Source organism: Physeter macrocephalus, chromosome 11 (genome assembly GCF_002837175.3).
Source record: "Physeter macrocephalus isolate SW-GA chromosome 11, ASM283717v5, whole genome shotgun sequence".
Classification (NCBI taxonomy): domain Eukaryota; kingdom Metazoa; phylum Chordata; class Mammalia; order Artiodactyla; family Physeteridae; genus Physeter; species Physeter macrocephalus.
Window position 1 is genome coordinate 39,302,556 of NC_041224.1, and position 23,650 is coordinate 39,326,205.

Consider the following 23,650-nt stretch of genomic DNA (forward strand, 5'->3'; position numbering starts at 1 on the left):
GACTGCTTTGTCGTCCCTCTTCTGCCTGCGTCTCCAAGCCATGATGCCCTAGGGTTCCGTTACTGACCTCTCTCCTTCTCTCTAATATCCCCCAGGTGATTTTTTTTTTCATTAAAAAAAATGTTACTGGAGTATAGTTGATTTACAATGTTGTGTTAGTTTCAGGTATACAGCAAAGTGATTGAGTTATACACATACATGTATCCATTCTTTTTCAGATTCTTTTCCTATATAGGTTATTACAGAATACTGAGTAGAGTTCCCGGTGCTATATAGTAGGTTCTTGTTGGTTATCTGTTTTATATGCAGTAGTGTGCGTATGTTAATCCCAAGCTCCTAATTTATCCCTCCCCCCGAGTGTTTCCCCTTTAGTCACCATAAGTTTGTTTTCAAAATCTGTGAGTCTGTTTCTGTTTTGTAAATAGGACAAATACCATATGATACCACTCATAGGCAGAATCTAATTTTTTTTAATGATATAAATGAACTTATTTACAAAAGCGAAACAGACTCTCCCAGGCGATTTTTTTTTTTTTTTTTTTTTTTTTTTTTTTTTTTGTGGTATGCGGGCCTCCCTCTGTTGTGGCCTCTCCCGTTGCAGAGCGCAGGCTCCGGACGCGCAGGCTCAGCGGCCATGGCTCACGGGCCCAGCCGCTCCGCGGCATGCGGGATCCTCCCAGACCGGGGCGCGAGCCCGTGTCCCCTGCATCGGCAGGCGGACGCTCAACCACTGCGCCACCAGGGAAGCCTCCCAGGCGATTTTATCCACTGGATGACTTCAGTCCAGACCATCGCCTGCAGATACATAGGCACCTACCCCACCCTTGCACTCCAATGCCCAATAACCTTCAAACATAGAATGCTCGATTCTCTTCTCACAGCCCACAATCTCCCTTACACCACTGTCTTTCTGGTTGCAAAGGCCAGAAACCAAGAAACAGTCTTCACTCCTCCATTGATCTCCTTCCACACATCAGCCCATCGAGTGCTTCTGTTACACCTCAAGAGACACCCATAACCCGCCGCCTTCTCCCTCTCTTCACTCCTACTGACCTTGTCTAGGCCAACCGTCCGTATCTCTCATTTTGACTTTTGCAACAGCTTCCTGGCTGGTCTACCTGCTTTTACTCTTGTCCCATGGCCAAACCATTCTGAAAACGTAAATTAGATTTTGCCACCTTTACCTAAAAAGTGCCGATGGCTTTCCCGTGCACCTAGAAGCAGGTCCAAGCCCCTTACTTACCACGGCTGCAGGAACCTCGCCCTGCGTGTCTCATCCGCATGTGTTCACTACACATGGGCCACCCTGGCCTTCTTTGGGTTCCTTGAACACATTATGCTTTCTCCCACCTCAGGGCCTTTGCACGTGTCTCCTCTGACCCTCACTCTTCACGTGACTGACACCTCTTATCTTTTAGGTTTTAACTCCTGTCACCTCAGAGACCCCATCAGTGACTACCCTAGCTGAGAAAGACCCCCTAACCTCCTTCTCGGTCCCTCATTTTTCCTCCACAGCAACTATTCCAGTTTTCAATTGTTTTCTTTGTCCACTGATTTCCTTTTTTTTTTTTTTTTCTGTCTCCTCTACTAAAACATAAGCTCCCTGTGGGCACGCTCCACATCTGTGCTTTTCACCAGCATCTCCACCACTGGCTATGGCGTTTGCACGTGGATGCTCTTAATAAAGTAGTCTAAATGGATCATCACCCACAGCAGGTGACTTTCAGTTTGGAAAAAAATGTGAAATCAGAATGGTTAAACATTCAATAAACACTGCTATAGTATATCTCTTATGCCATCTTTGCTAAATATGTGGAAATTATTATAAACTGCGTGGTCTAGCATCGTCCTCTTTGGACTGGGTTGGCTTCATTTGCATAGGGAAATGAAGCTCTAACAGTGATGGGACCCCCCCCATCACTGTTGGTAACCAGCCAGACCCTTTGTCATACGTTATCCTGTATGATCCTCAATCCTTCACAGTATATTATCATCCCCACGTTTTTGCAGTGGAAACCAGGACTCAGAGAGGTTCAGTCACCTGCCCCGAATCACACAGCAAGACCAATAACAGAGCTAGGGCTGGAGCCTGCCTCCTTCCAAAGCATCCATCCCCATCACCAAAGCCCCACACCGGCCTCACCGTCTGACAGCACCCCTGATATTTTAAAAGAAAAAGAAGGAATTTAACATCGATCCCACCCTGGTATCTGGCTTAAGTAACCCTCGCTCTGAGAGCAGCCACCTCATTCCTCAGGCAGGAGGCAAAGCCAAAGCAGCCACGCCCTAGAGCCGGCAGCCAGGGCAGGTCACAGGGCTCAGCGGGCAGCAGGCAGCAGCCACAAGGACATCCTGGAGAGCGCCAGGCCTGGGCCCCTCGCTTGTGTTCTTTGGGTTCTAGCCACCAGTGGTCGGGGTGAGGGACAAATGTTGATAAAGGGAAGTGGCTTGTTTTTGCAAAAGCACGGAGGAGGCTATGTCAGTTCGGAGTCAGCCCTTGAACTCTGGATTTAAACAAAAGTATTTGAATGGCCCTGACGTGAGACCTTAGAGTGGGATCGAGTTTGTGAGGAATTTTGAGGTTGGTTTGTGAGGTTGGCTGGGAATCCTGAGTTCGCTCTGGTGTCTGCTCTTGGATTCCCTCTCTGGATCCCAGCTGACCTAGAAGTCAGAGGCAAGAGTGGAACCCAGTGAGATTTAAGACAGGTTCCTTCTTCTCTCTGCTCAGGCGCCTTCAGTGGTGACGGTGGTAGTCGTGGTGGTGGTGATGAGAAAAGCTGTTTTCAGGAAGAGCTGGCCTTTGTGATCTAGGACACTAGCATCGCACCTGAATAAGGCGCGGTTGAACATACCAGCCTGGTCTCCAGGCCTGCACTGTGATACCCACGCTGCCTTTACGTGCCTAGTCCCATCCCCCATTGCACCTCAGGTCTCCCCGCCCCCAAACATCTGCTCACGCTGTGCCTTCTGCCCGGAGAGCCCTCCCCAGAAGGCGCAGCGTGTTCACGTGCCAACATTTCACCCAAACCCATCTCCCTCCAGGAACCCTTTCTGGATCCTGAGAAAGGCTGTCTCCTCGACTTGCTGGTAACCCGTGACACCTGATCTTGATCTCAGGTGGCCTCGGCCTGCAGCAGCTTGAAGCAGGGCTTCTGGTTCCTGGCCAGAGATTGAGGTCAGGTCGCGGCAGTGAAAGCACCAAATCCTAGCCACTAGACCGGTGGCCAGTGACAAGGCCCTGGCCCTTCAACTTTGCAGAAAAGAATCCCACAAAGACAGAAAGGAGTGAGACAAGTAAACTGTTCATTAGGAGGAAAAAGAGTATGTGTGGATAGACACACGGACGGGCTCAGAGAGAGAATCACTTATAGGGGGCATTTCTTCCGGTTTCCTTTGTCCAGTCATCTTGCTTTGCCTGGTTCTGAGTCCGTATTTGATTTATCTCAGGGTCCTCCCATGTGTGCGTGCATCTCTTAGCCACGGTGGATTCTAGTGAAGAGGCCTGCGCGTAGGTTGACATCATCTACTACGGCGTGGCTCCCCTTTCCTTTTTGACCTCCAAGGAGCCCTTCTGCACGTGCGTAGTCAGGAAGGTCTCCTTGACTTCGAAGATGAGGACTATGTGGTCTTTTATCTCTCATCTGGGCAGGGCCCAGCTCCTCTCTCGCTCCTGCTACCTTGGAGTGTCTGCCCACAGCGGGGACCAGCTGCTCAGCCTGGGGCCCATCTGTCTCCTGCCTCAGTCTTATGTTTCTGTAGTGGCATTTGCTCTCTCTGAGTTATGGTTACCCAGGCACCCGCCCTGCCTGTGCTAGGTGAGAAGCTCTTTGGGGACAAGTGTTCTGTCTCAGCTATAGCGATTCAAGAAAAGGCAAGGGGCACAGGGTCAGGTAGACCTGGGATCCCATCCTGTCTCTGCCCCTCCTCAGTCATACGGCTTTGGCAGGATAGTTAACTCCTTTGAGGCTCAGTTTCCAGCTACGCAAAATACTGCTGTGAGGACTGCGTGAGGTAACATGCACAGGATGCTTGCACGTCGGCCCTGAGGCGGGTGCAGGGCTGCGCTCCCTCCCTCGGCTCTTTAGCCACAGCTCCAAGGGCTGAGCTTGCACACAGGCCGTGCCTTGGGAGTGTTTGTTACATGGAGTTAAAAAATTTCACACCATCTCAGGCATCCTGGAGATGCCTGAAAAGGAATCTCCTTCTCAGGAAACATGAAAAGGCTCCGTCCACGAGCTTCAGAGTGTGGAAGAAGTGGTCTCACGACGGGGGCGCTGCCTGGGTCCCGTGTGCTTTGTGCAGACTCAGAGGACCCCTCAGAATATCGACCTGAGGGGCACGTGGCCTTGACCTCTGGCCAGCTTCCTGTTGGGGCTGCAGGCCGGCCGGCAGGCACCCCCGAGCGCCCGGCCTGGCCTCACCCCCACGGCTTTGCTTCCTCACGTGAGGTGTCAGGAAGCATCTCCCCTCCTTTCGCTTTTGGTCTGGTTTCTTTATCACGTGGAATTTCCCACCAGGGAGCCCAGCACCCTCAGGTGTCATCTCATCCTGCTCCTCAGGGGTGGTGCAGAAAGAGGATGGCCGCCCCAGCTGCATCAGCCCAGGGCACAGGGCCAAAGATGCATCAGGTCGGCTCAGGAAATGTGCTTGAGGTGCCTGCTCTGTGCCGGGCCCTGGGCTGAGGGTCGGGGAGACTCAGTGACCGAGGGGTCCCTGCCCCCAGACTGGCTACTGACGTCCAACCTGGAATAAAGCACAAGTGCCTCCCCGACCCCTATGCCCAGCGCCTGGGGCCTTCCCGTCCCGAAGGCCAGGAGGGGGCGCTCCTGTTTGCCTTGCTTTGTCCTGGCCTCATGAGCACAGCCAGGCCCAGACGCGCCAGCCATCTGTGTCCTTTCTTCTCACGTTCCTGTTTCAGCTGAGAACTGCCCCTGCGACCTGCCGCCTTCTGCACCTGCGCCCGCCCGCCTCCGCATCTCCGGGTTTCTGTGTGTGATAGATCGTGTGTGTGCACAGAGCAGGAAAGCCAGCCGTGTGTCCGCTGGAACACACTTGCCGTTTGGAAGCAAGATCTTGGTTCCTGTCCCAGCTTTTCCACCAAAGTTGTCCCATCTTGGGCAACTTATTTTATTTCTGTGACACTCAGCATTATCCTCTGTAAATAGTAAAGCCCACCTCACCTAGTTCTTGTGAGGGTTTACATTTGGAAGTATTTTGGAAACCATACTGCAACATAAAAGTAATCACAGAGGGACTTCCCTGGCGGTCCAGTGATCAAGACTCCACGCTTCCACTGCAGGGAGCACGGGTTCGATCGCTGGTCGGGGAACTAAGATCCTTCATGCCACACAGCACAGCCAAAAAAAAAAAAAAAGGGTAATAACAGATACATGCATACAAATAGATAATGCATAGAAATTAGTTATTTTATCTCCTCCCAGAGAGTATATTTAATCCAATCTACAATGTTAAACAGAGTTTAAGAATTTCTTAATGAGAGGTATGAATAAATAAACCCATGAATACAATGTCACGACACAGCTGAGTATGAGAGCCTTACTTCACGGGAGCACTGGCACCAAACTCAGAGCGCCCTAGCAGCCAAGGCAAAAAGGGAAACCCTCCAGCTTGTAGAGTTTTCATGATCTGATTTGTAAACGCTGAAACATTCTGATATCAAATGGGCATTGACTAGTTGGTTTCTCACACGGTGGCGACAGAACAACCTAAATGCAGTGCCCTGCCTCACGGGGGAAGTGGACAGAGGGCTCCCGTCAGGTGACCGCTCTCTCCCACCCCCACCCTCCCTCCGTGCCTGTCTTTGGCTACGATGCTCCTGTCCTGAGCTCCCGCTGGCTGCCTCCCCCTCTTCTGTCTGGCACCATCCTTCCTCCCGCTGACTTCCTTCTCCAAATGTTTGCTCAGGTGGTGAAGCTGAAAGGCCAAGTGCTGTCGGTCATGTATCGATTCCGCACCAAGAACCGGGAGTGGGTGTTAATCCGCACCAGCAGCTTCACCTTCCAGAACCCCTATTCTGATGAGATCGAGTACATCATCTGCACCAACACCAATGTCAAGTACGTACCTTCCCCTCCCGGGACCCCCTTCTCAATTCCCTGCCGGGGTGTGAGACCCCAGCGCTGAGCGATGGCCCCCACGGCCCTCCCGCTCCGTCAGCACAGTCGGTTCGAGGTGCTCTGGTTTCCCATGCTGTTTTCTCTGCAGAGCCCGGCAGGGCAGAGCTGGGGCTTCCTCGTGCCTCTGCTGTGTGCCTGCCGCCTGGCCTGGTTTCGTGGTCCTGCTGAAGCCGGGGGCAGAGGAGAGTGAGGCTGAGCCTCTTGGCAGCGCTAGGGTGTCGGGGCAGGCGGCGTGGGGGTGGGCGCCCCCGGGACACGTGGTTTCTCTTCTGTCTGATCACTGACGCCGTCCTCCCAAGATCTTTGCTGGCGTCACCACCGCTGTGTCCCACGCATGTTAACACACAGACCCGAGCTCCGGTCTTGGCCCCCCCGACTTCCCAGCCGTGTGACCTTGACTGGTGTGTCCCCTCATTCCTCACATGTGGAAGGGGTGATAGCACCTCCCTCTCAGGTTCCCATGAGGATTAGATGAGGTCCGGCTCCTAGATACAGGCGGGTCATGCCTCCTCTCTGGACTTCCTCTCGAGGAAATAGAAGTCCAGAGAACCAACAGGAACAAAGGCAAAATGGTGTTCAGGTGTGCGGGAGCACATGGAAGTGCCCAGTGTGTGGGAGTGCCCAGTGTGTGGGAGGAATCGCAGCCTTCAGCGGCCTGCGATGAGCTGACTGGTGAGACTGTCACCGTGTCTCCTCGTACCGGTCAGTGCACTGCCGTCCTCCACTGTCCCAGGTTCAACACTGAGTCCGTGGAGTCTGTTCCCAGCCTGGCCACCTCCCCATCCTCATCTGCTAACAGCCCCCCGGGCACTGATGCCTCCGGGCACTCACCGTGACCTCCTGGCCTCCCTCAGGGCTCTCGGTTGCCATATCCCAGCTCCCTGGGTTTGGGGGTTCCCTGGGTCCCACATAGCAGCCTCCTTTCCAGGCAGCACCCTCAATGTCTCGGCTTTGGCCCTGCTCCTGGGCCACAAGGCACAGAGCTTGACAGGTGGGTCTACACAAGATCCCTCAGAGGACAGGTGACCTGGCTTTCAATCCCAGATCCCACCTGGGCAAGTCACCTGCTCTTTTGAAGCCTCAGTTGCTCATCTGTAAAATGAAGGGAATAACAGAACATCCCCGCCCCGCCTCGGATCATGCGCGTAGGCGGTGTGTGTGAATCGCCCTGGCGGAGTAGCAGCCCTGGGCGGAGGGGTCTGCAGCAGTCAGTACCAATGCTCTGGAGGCGGCGGCGACCCCTCTGCCACCTGCCGCAGCTGCTCGGGTTTCTTGGCTTGTTCTCTACGGGCTGCCCCAGATCCGCTAAGTGTGCGCTTTCTTCGAACCCTGCGCACATCATGTTGCCTTCCAGCGAACAGAGAAGCCGGGGCCCTCCCTGTGAACCTCTCGTTGTTCATGTGGGGGTCTGTCTCCATCCCCTCCACTCCTGCTCTGCTGGCTTCTCCCTCCAGGGCCAAGCCCTCCATTTGCTTTCCAGCTCCCAGCGCATCCTCTGTATCCGGTGGCCCCTGGGTTCTCGTCCAGTCCCGCCACAGCCTCCCTCCCGGGCCCTCACCTAGGCACGTGGCTTCCTGATCTTGGAAAACCCCTGTCTTGCCAATCCTCCTTGCTTTCCTCCCAGCTGGCCCTGCCACCTGTCTGTACTGGAGCCCCCTCACCATGCATCTCTTCTTGACCCCCGAGAGCCTGGCTGTGGCACCCAGCTCTGCTAACTTGCTTTCCCAGCAGCCACCAGGGACCCCATCAATAACTCGTTCTCACTGATCATTCTTCCCAGACTGTCTGGCCAACTCCTCTTTTTGTCTTTTTCTTTTTTTATTTTAATATAAATTAATTTATATATTTATTTATTTTGGGCTGCATTCGATCTTTGTTGCTGCGCGTGGGCTTTCTCTAGTTGCGGCAAGCAGGGGCTGCTCTTTGTTGCCGTGTGCGGGCTTCTCATTGTCGTGGCTTTCCTTGTCGCAGAGCACAGGCTCTAGGCGCACGGGCTTCGGTAGTTGTGGCTTGCAGGCTCTAGAGTGCAGGCTCAGTAGTTGTGGCGCATGGGCTCAGTAGCTGTGGCTCGTGGGCTCTAGAGCACAGGCTCAGTAGTTGTGGCACATGGGCTCAGTAGTTGTGGCTCGTGGGCTCTAGAGCGCAGGCTCAGTAGTTTGGCGTGTGGGCTTTGTTGCTCTGTGGCATGTGGGATCTTCCCGCACCAGGACTCAAACCCAACTCCCCTGAATTGGCAGGCAGATTCTTAACCACTGCGCCACCAAGGAAGTCCCGACTCCTCTTTCTTTACATCTTATCCCTTGGCTTACTTGATTCTGATTCTTCTTATACCTCCGTATTCTAGTCAGGACTTTGCTGGTGGTGAGAATAACAGGAGTAAATATAGCTGTAGATCCAGGTATGCAAAAAGATAACGTTATTATGTTTTAATAATTGACTTTGTCTGGTCACTGCTTGGTAAACTCAGTCCAGTGGAGGGGTTTTTGCTTCTCCCACTTCCCCCGGCCTGGGCAGGAGAGGGAGCCGAGCGGCACCCGCTAGTGCCAGGCCCACGTCCCGCCCTGGCCTTGGGGAAAATGGTGAATCTCAAGAAACAGGAGGAAGAGTCAGGCGGGCAGGGCTCAGGATCCCATGGCTCCTTCTTCGTTCCGCAGAGGGGGTGCGGAGGTGAGACACAGGCCTGACCTCCAGGAGCTCCTAGGATGAAGGTAACAGGTGTGCTCATTGACCTGGAGCCAGGGACGGGCAGTGGCAGCCCCGGGGGACGAGGCTGAAGTGAGCGAGAGAGCAGCAGACCTGCTCGGCATCTGTTCAAGCCACAGCTCATCTGCAGGCTCCCCATGCCTGGTCTGGCCCCTCTCCAGCCCCGCCGGCTGCCTGTGCCCGAAGCCGTGGAAACGGGCAAGCCGGCCGCGCGTTCCGAGCCGTGGGCACTCTCCTAGAACGTTCATCCTCTTGATGCCGCCTGTTGACTGGCTCTTAGTGCAAGGTGCCTCCTGCTACGATCCTGTCCCTCTTCTCTTCCGTTCATCCCTGCCTGCCTTCCTGCCTCACGCCTGCCGCGTGTGTGGTGCCTGATGTCTGTGGTTTGCTGCGAGAGAACCTCTGAGGGGGTGGCGGGAACAGCCTGCCTGTCACTGAAGCCGCTCAAGTGTGGGCCTCCCTCTGCAGTAAAGAGCATGGTCCCAGGCTGGGGACCGGGCAGAGTCCTCTAGACTTAGGGCAGAAGAACAGACTGAAGCTCCCTTTTTTGGGTTTTTGGTAGTTTTACCTTTTTCACCATTCATTCACTTCTAACGTGAATGCAAGCTTCAGCCATCACGGTCGCGTGCCCTGTTGCGACTCAGTTCAACGCAGCGGGTAGTCACTGAACGCTGCGCCGGGCGTCCAGTAAACTCAGGATGCCTCTGTTCTGGTCTCTGCACCACCACCACCCCGCCCCCCCGGAAGGCTCCCATCACGTGGAGAGCGTGAGAAGTAGGCAGCGGGAGGGAGGGACAGGTAAAAACGCCATCACGAGGGCACAGGGGAGACAGAGAACTCACGCTTCCACTCAGGCTCCCCCGAGAAAGCATCCCCAGCAGGCAGCGCTGCAGCGGAGCCTGGAAGGAAAGTGAAACCCTTCCTCCTAAAAGCAATCACAGGCAGGGGTTTGGATTTATTTTCCTGGAAGTCAGACATCGTTGACAAAACAGAACATTCTGTCCCCAGGGGTGTCCCTACATCTCTTCTCAGGACGATTGCTCCTGGCAGCTCCCTGAGGTTAGATGGGGTGACCGTGTCCCTCGGCACATGGACGCACAGCAGAGGCCTGAACTATTGTCTGCTGGACCAGAAGGTCTTCAGTGGGTGAAGATGGTAGGAAATGTTTACTGTGGACAGTAGAGGGCAGTGACAACTGTCGCGAGAACTGTCCGCCCTGCTTCAGATGTGTGGCTAAATGTCGCCAGCGGTAGGCAGACTCGTTATGGAAAGGTCCTTACATGCTCTGTGCTTGCGGGGCGGGGGGGCGGTGGGGAGTTGCAAACCCAGTTGCATTCAGTCAGGAGCATCCAAAAGAAACTTCCCAGGGAAATGGAGTGTTAATGGTTAGCATTTGAAGCTGCTGGAAAGAAGGCCTCTTTGTCACCCTTGCCTATTTTCCTGTACGTTGCTGCAGGAACATGGAACGAAGTCCAGAAAACGCAGACTCCCATCGCGCACACTGGTGGCACAACTTTGAAACGTGCCCACGTCTTAGTGTCTAGTGATCGACACTGTTTCAGGTAGACAAGCCGTGGGCGTCTTGGTGCAGGAGTCATTCGCACGAGCCAGGTGCTGTGCTTTCCTTAGCGGGGACCAAAGGCATCCCTTTGCATCTGCTGGGTCTGAGCCCTGTTTGTGTGACAGCCCCTTACAGAGTCACCGTGGGTCTTCGTAACCACAGCTGCGTGTTGTGCCTGTGTACGTGTGTCCTTGAAACTCCACCACGCCCATAGTCACGGTGGGCGTCTCGGGGCCCGCCGTCCGTCCCCACATCTTCAGGGTCGGCTGTCTCGGGCCCAGCCCACCTGGCCGGTAGTTGGGAGGTTGTGGGAGCAGGGAGTAAAAGGAAGCAAAGAAGACCTACAAGGAAGGTGCCATTCCTGGTGTCTGCAGAACTTAGAGAAGAGGAAGGGGCCAAAACACCCTGTCAACAAGCCCCATCCTGGGACTTGTCTTGGGTCTTGCCCTCTCATCCACCTGCAACAGACAACCTGGCAGAGAACCGGGGCCCACAGGTTCCGTCTGGGTTCCTCTCTGGCCCTCCTTCTCCTCCTCTGCCCCTTCTCCGGTGACCCCATCCAGGCCTCTGCCGTCTCCTGGGTGAGCATCCGTCCTCCTTCCTGACCGGTTCCTCCTGCCTTCCATCCAGCCCCAGACGCCATCTCTCTAAAGCCACACTCACACTGCGCCCTGTCCCTGATCAGAACAGTTCCACATCCCTTGACAGGCACCCAGAGTCCTTCACAATGGGCATGCAGACGGCGCTCAATCAGTGGAGGGTGTTATTAGCCTCGCTCTGGTCAGCTGAGCTTGCCCAGCCCCGAGATGGCTCCAAGCTGGATTCCGGTTTCTCCCAGGGGTGCGCTCACACGCTGCCCCCGAATTCCCCCCTAATGGCTGGTTGCTCACTTACTCAGGCTGAGTAAAAACCTCCATTCTGGGAGCGTCAGAGAGAAACTGACAGCGTCTGCCCGACGTCCTGCGCCTTCCCATGCAGGGAGGTCACACTGACAGGAAGCCTGGGCCTGATACGTCTGGTTTCTAATCATCAGCTCTAGTCCCCCAGCTGATGGGCAGGGGGCAGGGGGCAGCGGTCGAGAGCAGTGGGACCCCGGTTCCCTCAGGTCCCTCCCGTGCACTGTCAGTCAGCTTGCAGCCGAGCTGCCGTGTCTCTCCCTCTCTGGAATCTGCAAGCACACCAAGGTTTATTTTTATTCCGTTGCCGTGAAATGTCCGAGAAAGCTCCGTTGGCCTCTTCTCAGGATGGGGCGGCCTGCGGGTCAGCATTTCTTCCCCATGCACTCGGCTGCGGAAGCGGAAACCAAAGGCCAGGACGGAGAATCTGATGTCCGGACCACAGGGGGAGTGAGGTTAGGATCCTTGGGATTGGCCAGCCAGGCCTGAGACTTTATTTTCCTTCTACGGTGAAAGTTGCTTTCTGTGGTCTCAAAGCCCCCAGAGCAACAGAGCTGAGGGCAAACTCCCATCGTAACACCTCAGGCCCTGACCACACTTCTGTGCAAACTAGAAGCCCATCTTCCCTGTATGGCAGACCAGCCCCAGGGTACACGGCAGGGTGAGTGGAGAGGTCTGGGTTTCTGCCCCGTTCACCCCACGGCCAGGCCCCAGGCACAGCAGCACAACTGCCCACTCACCAAGATTCTGTGCTTGGGCTGGACACCGAGGCTGAGCCACAAGGTAGGAGCGGTCATTATTTCTTGGAAGATTGCTTGTGGCTTGAAGGTTGGGCCCTGGGAAACTTGTGAAAGGGAGAAAGGGTGGTCCACGGATTCCCGCCATGAAGGGGAGTTCACTGCTCCAAAAATCCCAAAGCACAGGTCTTTTTTTCTCTCCCACCTGGTGGCTCAAGGTGGTGTCTTGTGGGGCCCACAGCTCTGGAATGGGAGGCGTGACGTGATGGTTCCTGTTACACCTGTGGGACAGAGTGCGGGGTCTGCAACCAGACAGACTTGGCTTTGAGTCCTGTGTGCACCACACAGACCTGTGTCACTGAGCCTCAATTTCTTCATCTGTAAAATGGGACTTTTGCAGAGATGTGAAAACAGTAGCGAGGCACTGGCTCTGGGTACTACACTTAGATTTTAGAGGTCCTGCAAATGAAAGATGAGGGTGCCCTCAAGATGTAAATCAAAATAAAACAAAACACAACTGTCAAGTAAGAATTAGAAAGTTGTGATTTTTCTATTGATGATTATGTCGATTCTTTAAAATGTTTTTGAAATATCCGTTTTTCGGAAAATTATTTTCAGTGCTCCTGTTTCCTGGTGTTACAAGCATAGGCTTAGACTGCCTGTTGGGCAATCTCAGGATGCTGGTTTTATTGTTAACCTTTTCCCTGGGCTCTCACACCGAGGTGGGAAGATACACTGTGTGCTCAGATAGAACCTCATTCTTCCCGTGTCGTGGCCTTAACATACTGCAATTGCTTGCCAACTTGTCTGTTTTCCTCTGGAGGTTGTCAGCTCCCCCAGGGAAGAGACCACATAGGTTCTGAGTCATCATCCATCCTCCAGTGCCTGGCACAGAGCTTGGCGTAGATATTTCAGCACACTTCACTGAAGACATGGCTCACCCAAATAAACTATTCACTGGGTCCTGCACCTGGGGTCCTTTTCGAGGATGTCTTCCCTTACAGGGGACACACACGCCAGGGGCACCAAGCGAAAGGCACGGCTGGAGGAGTGAATGGTGTTTGGACCGTACATCTCTTTGAATGCTGAGAAAAAGAGTTGAGAAACACAATTCCGTTTATTTTGTGTTTCTCCAGGGCAGAATTGGAACTCAAACTGGGAGTTGTAGGAAGGTAGATTTGGGCTGTTCTGGGGACAGACTTTTTATCTTGTTTCTGTCTGCAGACGGAGCAGGCTGCCTCGGCAAGTAGCAAGCTCCCCAGGACACTGGCGGTCGGGCAGAGACTGGCCAGTGGCCCGTCTGAGGAGATGATGTATCAACACCAGGGACTGATCCAGCTGGGGAGCTCTGTTCATTCCGTTCCTAGTTGCTGAGAATAGTCAGTAAAAGGAATGCTTCTGCGCTCGGAGTTAGAAAGTCTCTTCTTTCTCAGTCTTCACCACCTACCAGCCTGGCGGTTGTGTTGACGCTTGTGTTTGCCCTTTGAGACCTTGTTTCCACACTCTGCCCTGTTACGTGCCCGGGAAGGGCCAACGTTGAACTCTGTGGACAGGAACGAGAGGGTTTCCAGTTGTCCGGCCAGCGGAGGGACAGGCTGCAGACAGTGGGGGAGAGGAGGCCGGCCTCCTCCCAAGGCGAGCGGAGGCTGCATCCGTCATCAGGCAGCTGACCCCTGCCGGCTCCCCCTACCCCTGCAGCCCGGGGGGAAGTTGGGCTTCCCCCCACTACCGCTAGCCCGGGGGTTCTTCAGTATCCAAGCCGAGTCTCCCTTACCACTGCCCCACACCTGCCAAGGAACCGTTTCCCTGCACCCTCTTTGATCACCCCTTCCAAGAGTGCCGTGCAGTCTCTGCAGCCCGGTAGCCTCTCTGGGCCTCAGTTTCCCCACTTGTGAAGGGAGTTTCTAAAATATCTACCTCGAGGGTTAGCTCACGGTGAGGCTAACGTGAGTTGCGTGAGTGCAGAGCCGTAGCAGAGGGCTGGGGCGGGTGCACGGTGGATGCCGGCGTCTTTGCCCTCCCCCCGGCCCAACTGCACCGCTCCTCCGAGGGGGGCCCTCCAGATCCTCGGTTGCTGATTCAGGTTGCAGTTATCCCTCTGCGAGCTCGCGGTGGTCCTTCTGCAGGGACCTGCTCCCCTGACTGAGCCAGTCCACACCAGCCTACCCCTCCGTTCCTCCCCGTGGAGGGTCTAGTGAGCTCTCCGTGCACCTCACACCCCGAGTGAAGGCGGTGGAGGGGGAATCTGTGAGCCGTCCCTCCAGGGGTCCTGCTACCTCCCTGTCCAGGGCGTGGCCAGGGATGAGAAAAGCTTGATGTCCAAAGATGTACAAAGGGACCCCCTAGGATCATTCTTGCCTTAAAATAGTGAAATAGTGAAAATGAAAATCTGTCCAATTAATGCAAGCACTTAAGGTATTTTTTTTTCCATGTTCCAAATCTTGTTCACCCACATAGGACATAACGTTCGTAGCCGTAATCATAGCGTCCATAACATTTCGTGCTGAACTTTTCCACACACTCTTATCACACCTTCTGGTGTTTCCAGATAGTCTTCACAGGGGCCGCTGTGGGTGACCGTGGAGGATTTCCTCAGCAAATTAATATACGTAGTTTACCAAGCCACTCCCCTATTATAGCCAGCTTTGCGTAGATAGCTCTTGTTTCCTGCCCCGAGTCATTTCCTTAGCAGAAACCCCAGCAGCAGGGGGGACCACCTGGAAAGGAAGGGTGTGACCCTGGCCGTACCTCCTAACGTGGTCGCCGTGCTGCTTTCCAAGAAGATTGCGTCCACACACGCTTCTCCTACGGAGTGTGAGCAGGGTGGTTTCAGCACCGAGCCAACACACTAAGCATGTTTTTACCAACTTAGTAGGTGAAAAATTATACTTCAAGGTTATTTTAATTTGCACTTATTTTGCTTATTTTAGTGGTGAAAATATTTCCCTAATTGCTTGCTTGTTATATGTATATACATGTTATATGTATACATATTGCATATTACATGTTTGTTTATGCTTGAATGGTCTGTTCATGTCCTTTAAATTGATGCACGGGCAAGGGTGGGGGACTGATTTTTGTCAGTAATTTGCCAGTAAGTTTTTGCCTGACATCCTTGTTGGTGTTTAAGGGTCATCCTGCCCCTTTTTTAGGCTCTGAGCTGCAGGACTCACTGTGCCTTGAAAGTAACCCAGCTTCCATACTTTAAAACGTCAAGCAACCATTCCCTCTAAGGAGTCTTTTTCTTTCCCAAGTCAAGCATCCCGGTACCACGCAGAGAGCAGAGCAAGACGGGTCAGACGCGTGAGGTCAGATCCTGGCTCTGTCATGTCACAGCCACTTGCTGGTCAGCCAACTGGGACAACCGCTTGGCCTCTTTCGACTTCCGTCTCTTAATTTTAATGTGGGGTAAAGTAACCACTGTGAAAATTTACCGTGAGACTTGGATGGGATGATGTCACCTCCTACCAGCTTACAGGGAAGCAAGCGTTGGCTGAAGCCAACAGCATCGTTGGCTTTTCTGAATTTTGCCTTAAATTTTTTTCTCTTTTAGTGTTGGTGTCTTTTACCCTGCATAAAATGAAGTCATAAATCAAAACTTATTTCCTAAATATTGGCAGCCTACACTTAAAAGACAAGGCTTGGGGTCTTGATTTGGGACATAAAAATAATGAAATCAGTCATAACTGAGAACAGTTTAGAGATCCATCGGGCATTGCCCTCTGTGCCCCTGGGGAGAGGGGACGGTTGTGGCTCCGCCCCGTCAGCACCACTTCTGTTCTTCGTGACTGCTGACTCCTTGTTTCCCAGGCAGCTTCAGCAGCAGCAGGCGGAATTGGAGGTGCACCAGAGAGACGGGTTGTCATCCTACGACTTACCGCAGGTGAATTTCTGGAAAACGCTTTCCCAGTTGGAACTGTCTCCAACCAAAGGACTGCGGACTAAATCCAATCCTTAGCTTGAGCCCCTCAGCTCAAGAGGTGCTGTCTCTCCCTCTACCCACACCCTGCAAAAAGCATTTCGGTCCCCGGAGTGGGGCGGGGGGTTGGCCGTGACTCTTCCATGCAGAGCCGAGCCGAGCCATGAAGAGTGTAAAACAGGAAGCGCTAGGAGCCGCGGTCAGCCAGCACAGTAAGTGCCCTACATACAAACCTTCAAGCTGCGAGCTTTCAAAGATGAGAACGTGCGTTCGCACGTCCAGTCACAGAAGTTAGCTCACGTGTCTGGCGTACATTGTCACCTGCGTGCGTCCTCTACAAGTGACTGTGCTTTTGTGTACTTTACTCTACAGTACTGTAGAGAGTACAGTAGTACAGTATCTTTGTTTCAAGCCCAGGATGTCCGGAAGCAAGCGTAAAAGCAGCAGTGATGTAGCTGGTACTACTGTACTTTTCAAGGTACTGTACTGTAAGATTAAAAAGGTCTTCTTTATGTTTTGTTTGTTTTTTATGTAGTATTTGTGTGAAAAGTATGATAAACCTATTCCAGTACAGTACTATAGAGCCGATTGTGTTAGTTGGGAACCTAGGCTAACTTTGTTGGACTTACGAACAAATTGGACTTACGAACATGCTCTCGGAACGGAACTCGTTCGTATGTAGGGGACTTACTGGTACTGAGATGCAGAAGCTGTGTGGGAACTAATCCTAAGCCTAAGCCTAAGCCTAAGCCTAAGCCTAAGCCTAAGCCTAAGCCTAAGCCTAAGCCTAAGCCTAAGCCTAAGCCTAAGCCTAAGCCTAAGCCTAAGCCTAAGCCTAAGCCTAAGCCTAAGCCTAAGCCTAAGCCTAAGCCTAAGCCTAAGCCTAAGCCTAAGCCTAAGCCTAAGCCTAAGCCTAAGCCTAAGCCTAAGCCTAAGCCTAAGCCTAAGCCTAAGCCTAAGCCTAAGCCTAAGCCTAAGCCTAAGCCTAAGCCTAAGCCTAAGCCTAAGCCTAAGCCTAAGCCTAAGCCTAAGCCTAAGCCTAAGCCTAAGCCTAAGCCTAAGCCTAAGCCTAACCCTAACCCTAACCCTAAGCCTAAGCCAGCACGGCTTTGAACTGTGTCAGCCCTGCAGCCTCCTCGCTGCTTCTCCTGCCTTTCGTCTGAGCCCCTCTGTTCTCAGCACACTTGTCGGGTCACAGCCTGTGTCTCCCACTTCACTGCCCTGTCCCCTTTCCTTCTCCATCTCCCCAGGCCCCCCTGCGGGAGAAACCGCAGCTTGTGTTGGTATTTGGCCTCTCTCTCCAATTAAACTTTATGTTCACTTTTCCTGAGATTTAGACTAGGTTGATAATTTTTATTTATCTCTCTCCAAGTGATCAGTGGGGCTCCAGTGACCTTTCTGTGACCTCTCGTTCACACCCCCGCCCGTCTGTTCTCGGCTTCCATGTACAGAAAAGCTCCTGCCCTACACAACACCGAAGGCTGAAATGCCAGCAATTCTGAGGGAGGAGGATCTGGTGGAGGCAAACAGGTGACCATTGGGAGCGTTTGTTCTGCACCTTACACGCAGGATGCTCTTGTGTTTTCATGTGCAAACAGGTTCCTGTCTCCAGCCTACCAGCCGGGGTTCACGAGGCCGGGAAGTCTGTGGAAAAGGCAGACTCAATCTTTTCCCAGGAAAGAGATCCACGGTTTGCCGAGATGTTTGCAGGAATCAGTGCATGTAAGTTTCCAAAGGATGCTGAGGTTGTGAGATTGTGGGGTTTATAGTGGCTGTCCAGCCATTTGGAGGCAGCCACCCTTGAGGGTGAATTTACAGCGACTTCTACAGGGTAGAAAAGTAGCACCAAATACAGGGGTCCCAGTGCATCCTCTCTACTCCTGGCCTCGCCTCTCATTTACCTGTTACCTGGGGCAACCAACCTGGGGCCTCTGACATCTCATCTTCAAAATTTGAGGAATTGGAATAAATGAGCTCTATTAATCATGGTAGAATTTAGTTTTATCAAGACAAAGACATGTCCCTATAAACAAAAAAAAATGTCTTGGGACTTCCCTGGTGGTGCAGTGGTTAAGAATCTGCCTGCCAATGCAGGGGGCACGGGTTCGAGCCCTGGTCCGGGAAGATCCCACATGCCGTGGAGCAGCTAAGCCCGTGCGCCACAACTACTGAGCCTGTGCCCTAGAGCCCACGAGCCACAACTCCTGAAGCCCGCACTCCTAAAGCCCGTGCTCCACAACAAGAGAAGCCACCGCAATGAGAAGCCCGCGCGCTGCAAACAAGAGTAGCCCCCACTCGCCACAACTAGAGAAAGCCCACGCAGCAACAAAGACCCAACACAGCCAAAAATAAATAAATTTATTTAAAAAAAAGAATCTCAACTTAATCTCTAATGCAGACAGGACCGCATTTTAAAATAAAAATATGCAGTAAAATGGAAAATAAAAATTATCCAGTATCCTACCACCCAGATTTAATCTTTTTTAACTTTTTAAAGGTCGTCCTTTTTGTCTTTTTCTACACATATGAAATCTTTTTGTATACAAAATCGAGCTCCTGCTGTTTGGTAGCTTACTTTTTCACATGACAATTTATTATGAACATCTTTCTAGATTATTAAATGGTCTAAATCGTATTTACCACCTGCATAGTGTTCCACTGTATGGGTGTTCCATGGCTCATCCTTCATGGTGGTCACTGGGGTGCTCCCCTGTGTTAGCACTGCAGTTAGAGAAAATGGTGCCATTCTTGGGACTTCGCTGGCGGTCCAGTGGTTAAGACTCTGTGCCTCCACTGCAGGGGACTCGGGTTCAATCCCTGGTCGGAGAGCTAAGATCCCACATGCTGCGAGGACGGCCAAAAATAAATAAATAAATAATAAAATGTAAAATGGTATAAGAAATTTTTTTAAAAAAGAAAATGGTGCTGTTCAAAGTTCAGGTGTCACGTGGAACCCACGTGTGCAGCTGCCTCACTCGCCCACTCAGACTGCCGCTAAGATCAGCAACATATAAAACTTGGAAGTGTCTTTGTCAGTTCCAAAATTCAGGGAAAAGATTCCATTTTCATGTGATCTGTGAGATACAGTGTAATCAGGATCAGCTGAAGGGAGAAACCGGCCAACTCATGCCATGGAAGCTTGGGGAACGCAGTAATGGGAAGGGACCCCCATGAGCATCCTCCTAGGACTAAGGAACTGGGGCCAGCACGGGCCACAGGGAGGACAGAGAGGCCCCGGGCAGCTGGGAAAGAGCAGATCTCAGGCCTCCTGCTGCCAGCACCTGCAGTGGAAGACCCCAGCCCTCGTGCCCACATGGCTGTGAACCAGATGCTAGGAAAGTAGGGAGCGCGCTGGAGCTGCCTGAACTGAGAGCAGCAGGTGCCCAGCTGCTAACAGAGAACAGACCTGTTAGCATGACAGGGAGGCTCCCCTCTGGTGGTTCCCACCGGCCATTCAGATGTGCCACCCACCCACAGCGGTATTTCCTCGACTTTTATAGAGAAACGTAATTTCATCCAGCAAGAGGAAACAATAGCAAAAGTTCCTCTTCCTCTCAGATAAGCCTGAAATATTTGGTCAGATACCCACAGCATTTCTGGGAAACCCATTTGAATTTTTAATATTATACAAACATAGACCTTTTCCCATAAAGATGACAAAATAGCAAAAAAATTAACAGAAAAGGAAAAAGAAGGGAAGGAAAATATGTAATCCAAAAGTATTTCCACCAACCAAGCTGCTTTCCTATATGAAAAAGCAACAGAAAGACCTTCTTGGACATGCACCATCTACTTATACTTCCTGGAAAAAATTACTTGCAGAAGACTGTGCTTTTTGTGAAATGAATCAAAATATGGAACACAAGAATGGAAGTGATAGGTTGGAAAAGAAGCGGTGAAAAAGTGAAACTAATGACACCTGGAATTAATATAACATTGTTAGAAGATAACAAAGATATTTAAAAATAAATAAAAACCAGAGTCAATTCAGCAAAGATACATACTTTGGATCAGGGGACTAGAAACAGAGATTTCTCATCAGTTTATACTACTTTATCTCTGACATATAACTTCAAGTATGTTTAAACATAACCACTAATGGATGGAAAAAAAAAAAAAAAGATGGCAGGAAAGAGGTCTCGCCTCCAAACCACTTCCAAGAAAAGACAAGGAAATTGTTAGCAACTTGCAAAACTCTCAAGAGAAAAATAGAGAGAGCAAGAAAATATGAACAGCACAAGTAATGAAATAAGTTGATGCCCAAGGGCTTGTGATTGATAATTCTTGAAGAGTATGGTGCCAAAGTATGATATAACCAAAACAAGATGAAATGAAACTATGTAACCGGAAAGAGCAGATGGTGATGATGCTTTCCAAAACCAGGGAGGAAAGCAGAGAAAGAAGCTTATTGTATACAGGTAAAAGACGGAACCTAAAATGAAGATATAAATGTCATGAACAATGAAATGTGAAATCCAAAAATAGTTTGAAACACAAGAGAGCCTGACAAAGCCAGATTATAGCAGAAGATTTCAATATGCCTTTCTTCATCTCTAGCAAATCATGTAGATCAAAATAATAAAGATATAGAAGACTGAATAATTTTATGTATATATATATATTAAGTTATATATAGATAGGTAGATGTAATTTTGTACCCCACAGATGTCCTGGAGCATTTAGAAAAAAAATGTTTCTTATTTAACCAACCACCGAAAAACCTTAATTACATGAGAAAAAGTGGCTTGTTTATAGCCAAGAGAAGTCCAGAAGTCTTCCTAACTCATGCAACTTTTAGCCTCATCTCTTTCTCTCCAAGATCCAAGACTTTATGATTGGGTTAGAAATACACACCCAAGAGTCTGATCTCTTTGCGTCCTGTAAGGATTTGCCAATGAGCACCCCGTCACTGCAGCAAAAGAAAATGGACCAGGGAAACTGCTCAGTGCCTCCGGTTTCTCAAAACGTCACAGAGGTTTGTTGACACACGTGGGCGATTTGTCACATGGCCCCTGAAGCCAGCTCTCTGGGCCCCAAGCCCGTGAGCCTGAGCATCCATCACTTCTCACGCCCACTCAATGGAGGATCCACCCGCTCCACCCAGCCTCCCACCAGCAAGCCAGAGACAGGTGCAGACTGTCTGCAGGTGCAGACAGGTGCAGACCGGGGTCTGTCCAGGCACAAAATAATTGCCATGTAACTCACCTTTATATCCTTTATTCCAAGATCTTGTTGCAAGCAGGGATGTTAGGGTCTATAGGAATAAGATGCGTAGGCATTTTGAGATTCTAGGGAGATTGGGAGGGTGCTTCAGAGAGCCCTGGACCCCTCAATTACCAGAGGGAGTGAGAAGGCTCCTGTTCCCACTCCTGTTTCTCAAACTACCACCCTCTTCCTCGTGTTAAGATCTAACAGCCCAGCGGGGATTTGAGCCCATTTCTTCAGCCTCTCTCTGTGGGAGAGACTGCTGAGCTGAGTTTTCTACTTAGCACTCCGTGGTGGCAGAAAAGCATCCACTATTACGCATCTTGGCTGGGCCTGAGTGTTTTCACTTGTATGAGGAGCTTGGCCTCTCAAAGAAACCCTCGTGGAAGGGTGAGGAACACAGGTCGGGGCTGCTCCAGGTTAGCTGGAGCACCTGCTGGGTTAGGGCAGCGGGGTCAGGCAGGGTTCTGGGCCAGTGGGAGGAGTGCTGGACTTGGATTCAAGCCCTGAGTCCTCCTTCACTGGCTCGTGAGCTTGGACAAACTGAGCCTCAGTTTCCTCACTAGCAAGTGATAGCAAACATTTAAATGCTGTTGGCTCTGATACTGGCCCCTGTTCTAAGCACTTAACTTATGCTAACTCATTGAATTCCCACCACAGCCCTATGAGGAAGCTACTATTATTATCACCATCTTTCACTCGGGGAAACGGAGACAGGAGGAGGTTAAATAACATGTCCAAGGCCACACCCCAGATAAATAGGGCAGAGCTGGACGTTAGAGCCTGTCCTCTTAACCATGGCTCTGCACCTTCTCACGCATAAAATGAGAGGTATCGGGAATTCCTTAGCGGTCCAGTGGTTAGGTCTTCGCCTTCCAGTGCAGGGGGTGCAGGTTCGATCCCTGGTCCGGGAGCTATGATCCCATATGGAAGACGTTAAGAATCCGCCTGCCAGTTCAGGGGACACAGGTTCGATCCCTGGTCCAGGAAGATCCCACATGCTGCGGAGCAACTGAGCCTGCGCGCCTGGAGCCCGTGCTCCGCAACAAGAGAAGCCACCGCGATGAGAAGCCCGCGCACCGCAACGAAGAGTAGCCCCCGCTCGCCGCAACTAGAGAAAGCCTGCGCACGGCAACGAAGACCCAGTGCAGCCCCCCGCAAAAAAAGCAACAAACATATAATAATAATAATTTTTAAAAGATCCCACATGCCTTGCGGCTAAGAAACCAAAACATAACACAGAAGCAATATTGTAACAAATTCAGTAGACTTTTTTTAAAAAATGATCCACATCAAAAAAAATCTTAAAAAAAAAAAAAAAATGAGAGGCATCATACCCACCCCAGGTGAGAAGAACTCCGTAAAATACTGTCTGAGGAAGAACCCTCTTTAGCTCTTTTCATCTTCCCGACTCTCGAAAAGAGCCTGCCTTACAGCTTGTGGCCCAGCTGAGGCTTCAGGGAACAGCCGGGGGCCCTCAAGAGCAGCTGCAGAGATCAGGGCGGGGCAGGCTACATGGGGCTGCCCAGGGCCTGTGCCCTCCTGCTTGTGCCCGCCACCTCTGCATCTGTGCTCGGGGCTCCCTGCCCTGGGGTCTGTAGGGCAGGAACTCCTCAAATGTGACCCTTGCTCTGCTTTTCCCAGCGGAGAAGAAGATGATGAGCTCAGCTTCTGCAGCAGGAACTCAGCAGATCTACTCCCAAGGAAGCCCATTTCCCCCGGGACACTCGGGAAAGGCCTTCAGGTACCTGGCGGGGGCGGGCAGCAGGGCAAGAGGGCAGGAAGAGGCCCCCCTAGCCAGTGAAGCCCTGGGTCTCAGAGCTTGGCTCTGTGTGCAACAAATACTACAAACCGCACTTCGTGCTTACACATCCACACGCCTGGGCCAGGCTGAGGAGTCCGGTGGCTCAGGTTCTGCCCTGTGAGCCCTAGGTAAGTCACCGTAGTACGTGCATGGTGTCAGTTACTCTATCTCAGATGTGAAAGGTGCCAGCCACTGCGTCGTGTAGCGGTGCCTGCCGGGGAGAAGGGAGCGAGGTGGCCTCTAGCCAGGACCCAGATGGGGCAGAGCTGGGGACACCTGACAAGGCAGCAGAAAGTGCCCTGTTCCCTGGTTCTGAGGCCATGGCCAACTCCAAGGGGGAGAGGACAACTTGGCCCGTCATGCCTGGGGTCTCAGCCTAAAGGGCCACTCATGGGAGGTACAAGCAGGATGTTTGGCCTTCCCACAGCTTGGTTCTTAGCATCAGGGACCTCTTGTAGGTCACAGAGGAAGCTTTGACAGCACCACCATGACAATACCACCAGAGGCAAAGCCTGGCTCCACTGCCTGCCGGGGAAACAGGAGCACAGGCTGGGGAGAATGGCTAGAGGAGAGACCCGCAGCATTCAGGGAGGGTGTGTGGGTACTCAGGTGAGCATCAGATGCCCCCAGACTCTCTAGGAGAAGCATCTCAGATGCATGCCCAGGAGGATGGGGCTCCTCATACAGC

The 23,650-nt window shown here is 52.0% G+C and overlaps 1 protein-coding gene across 2 annotated transcripts in view; it reads left to right on the forward strand.

The window, feature by feature from the left end:
- Positions 1-23,650, forward strand: part of ARNT2 (aryl hydrocarbon receptor nuclear translocator 2) — a 195,438-nt gene that overhangs the window by 154,433 nt on the left and 17,355 nt on the right. For both annotated transcript variants that reach the window (XM_024129735.3, XM_055087888.1), the window contains exons 12-15: positions 5,926-6,077; positions 15,845-15,917; positions 17,552-17,675; positions 22,803-22,902. In XM_024129735.3, the coding sequence (XP_023985503.2) occupies positions 5,926-6,077; positions 15,845-15,917; positions 17,552-17,675; positions 22,803-22,902 (449 nt within the window). The remainder of the gene's footprint in view (positions 1-5,925; positions 6,078-15,844; positions 15,918-17,551; positions 17,676-22,802; positions 22,903-23,650) is intronic.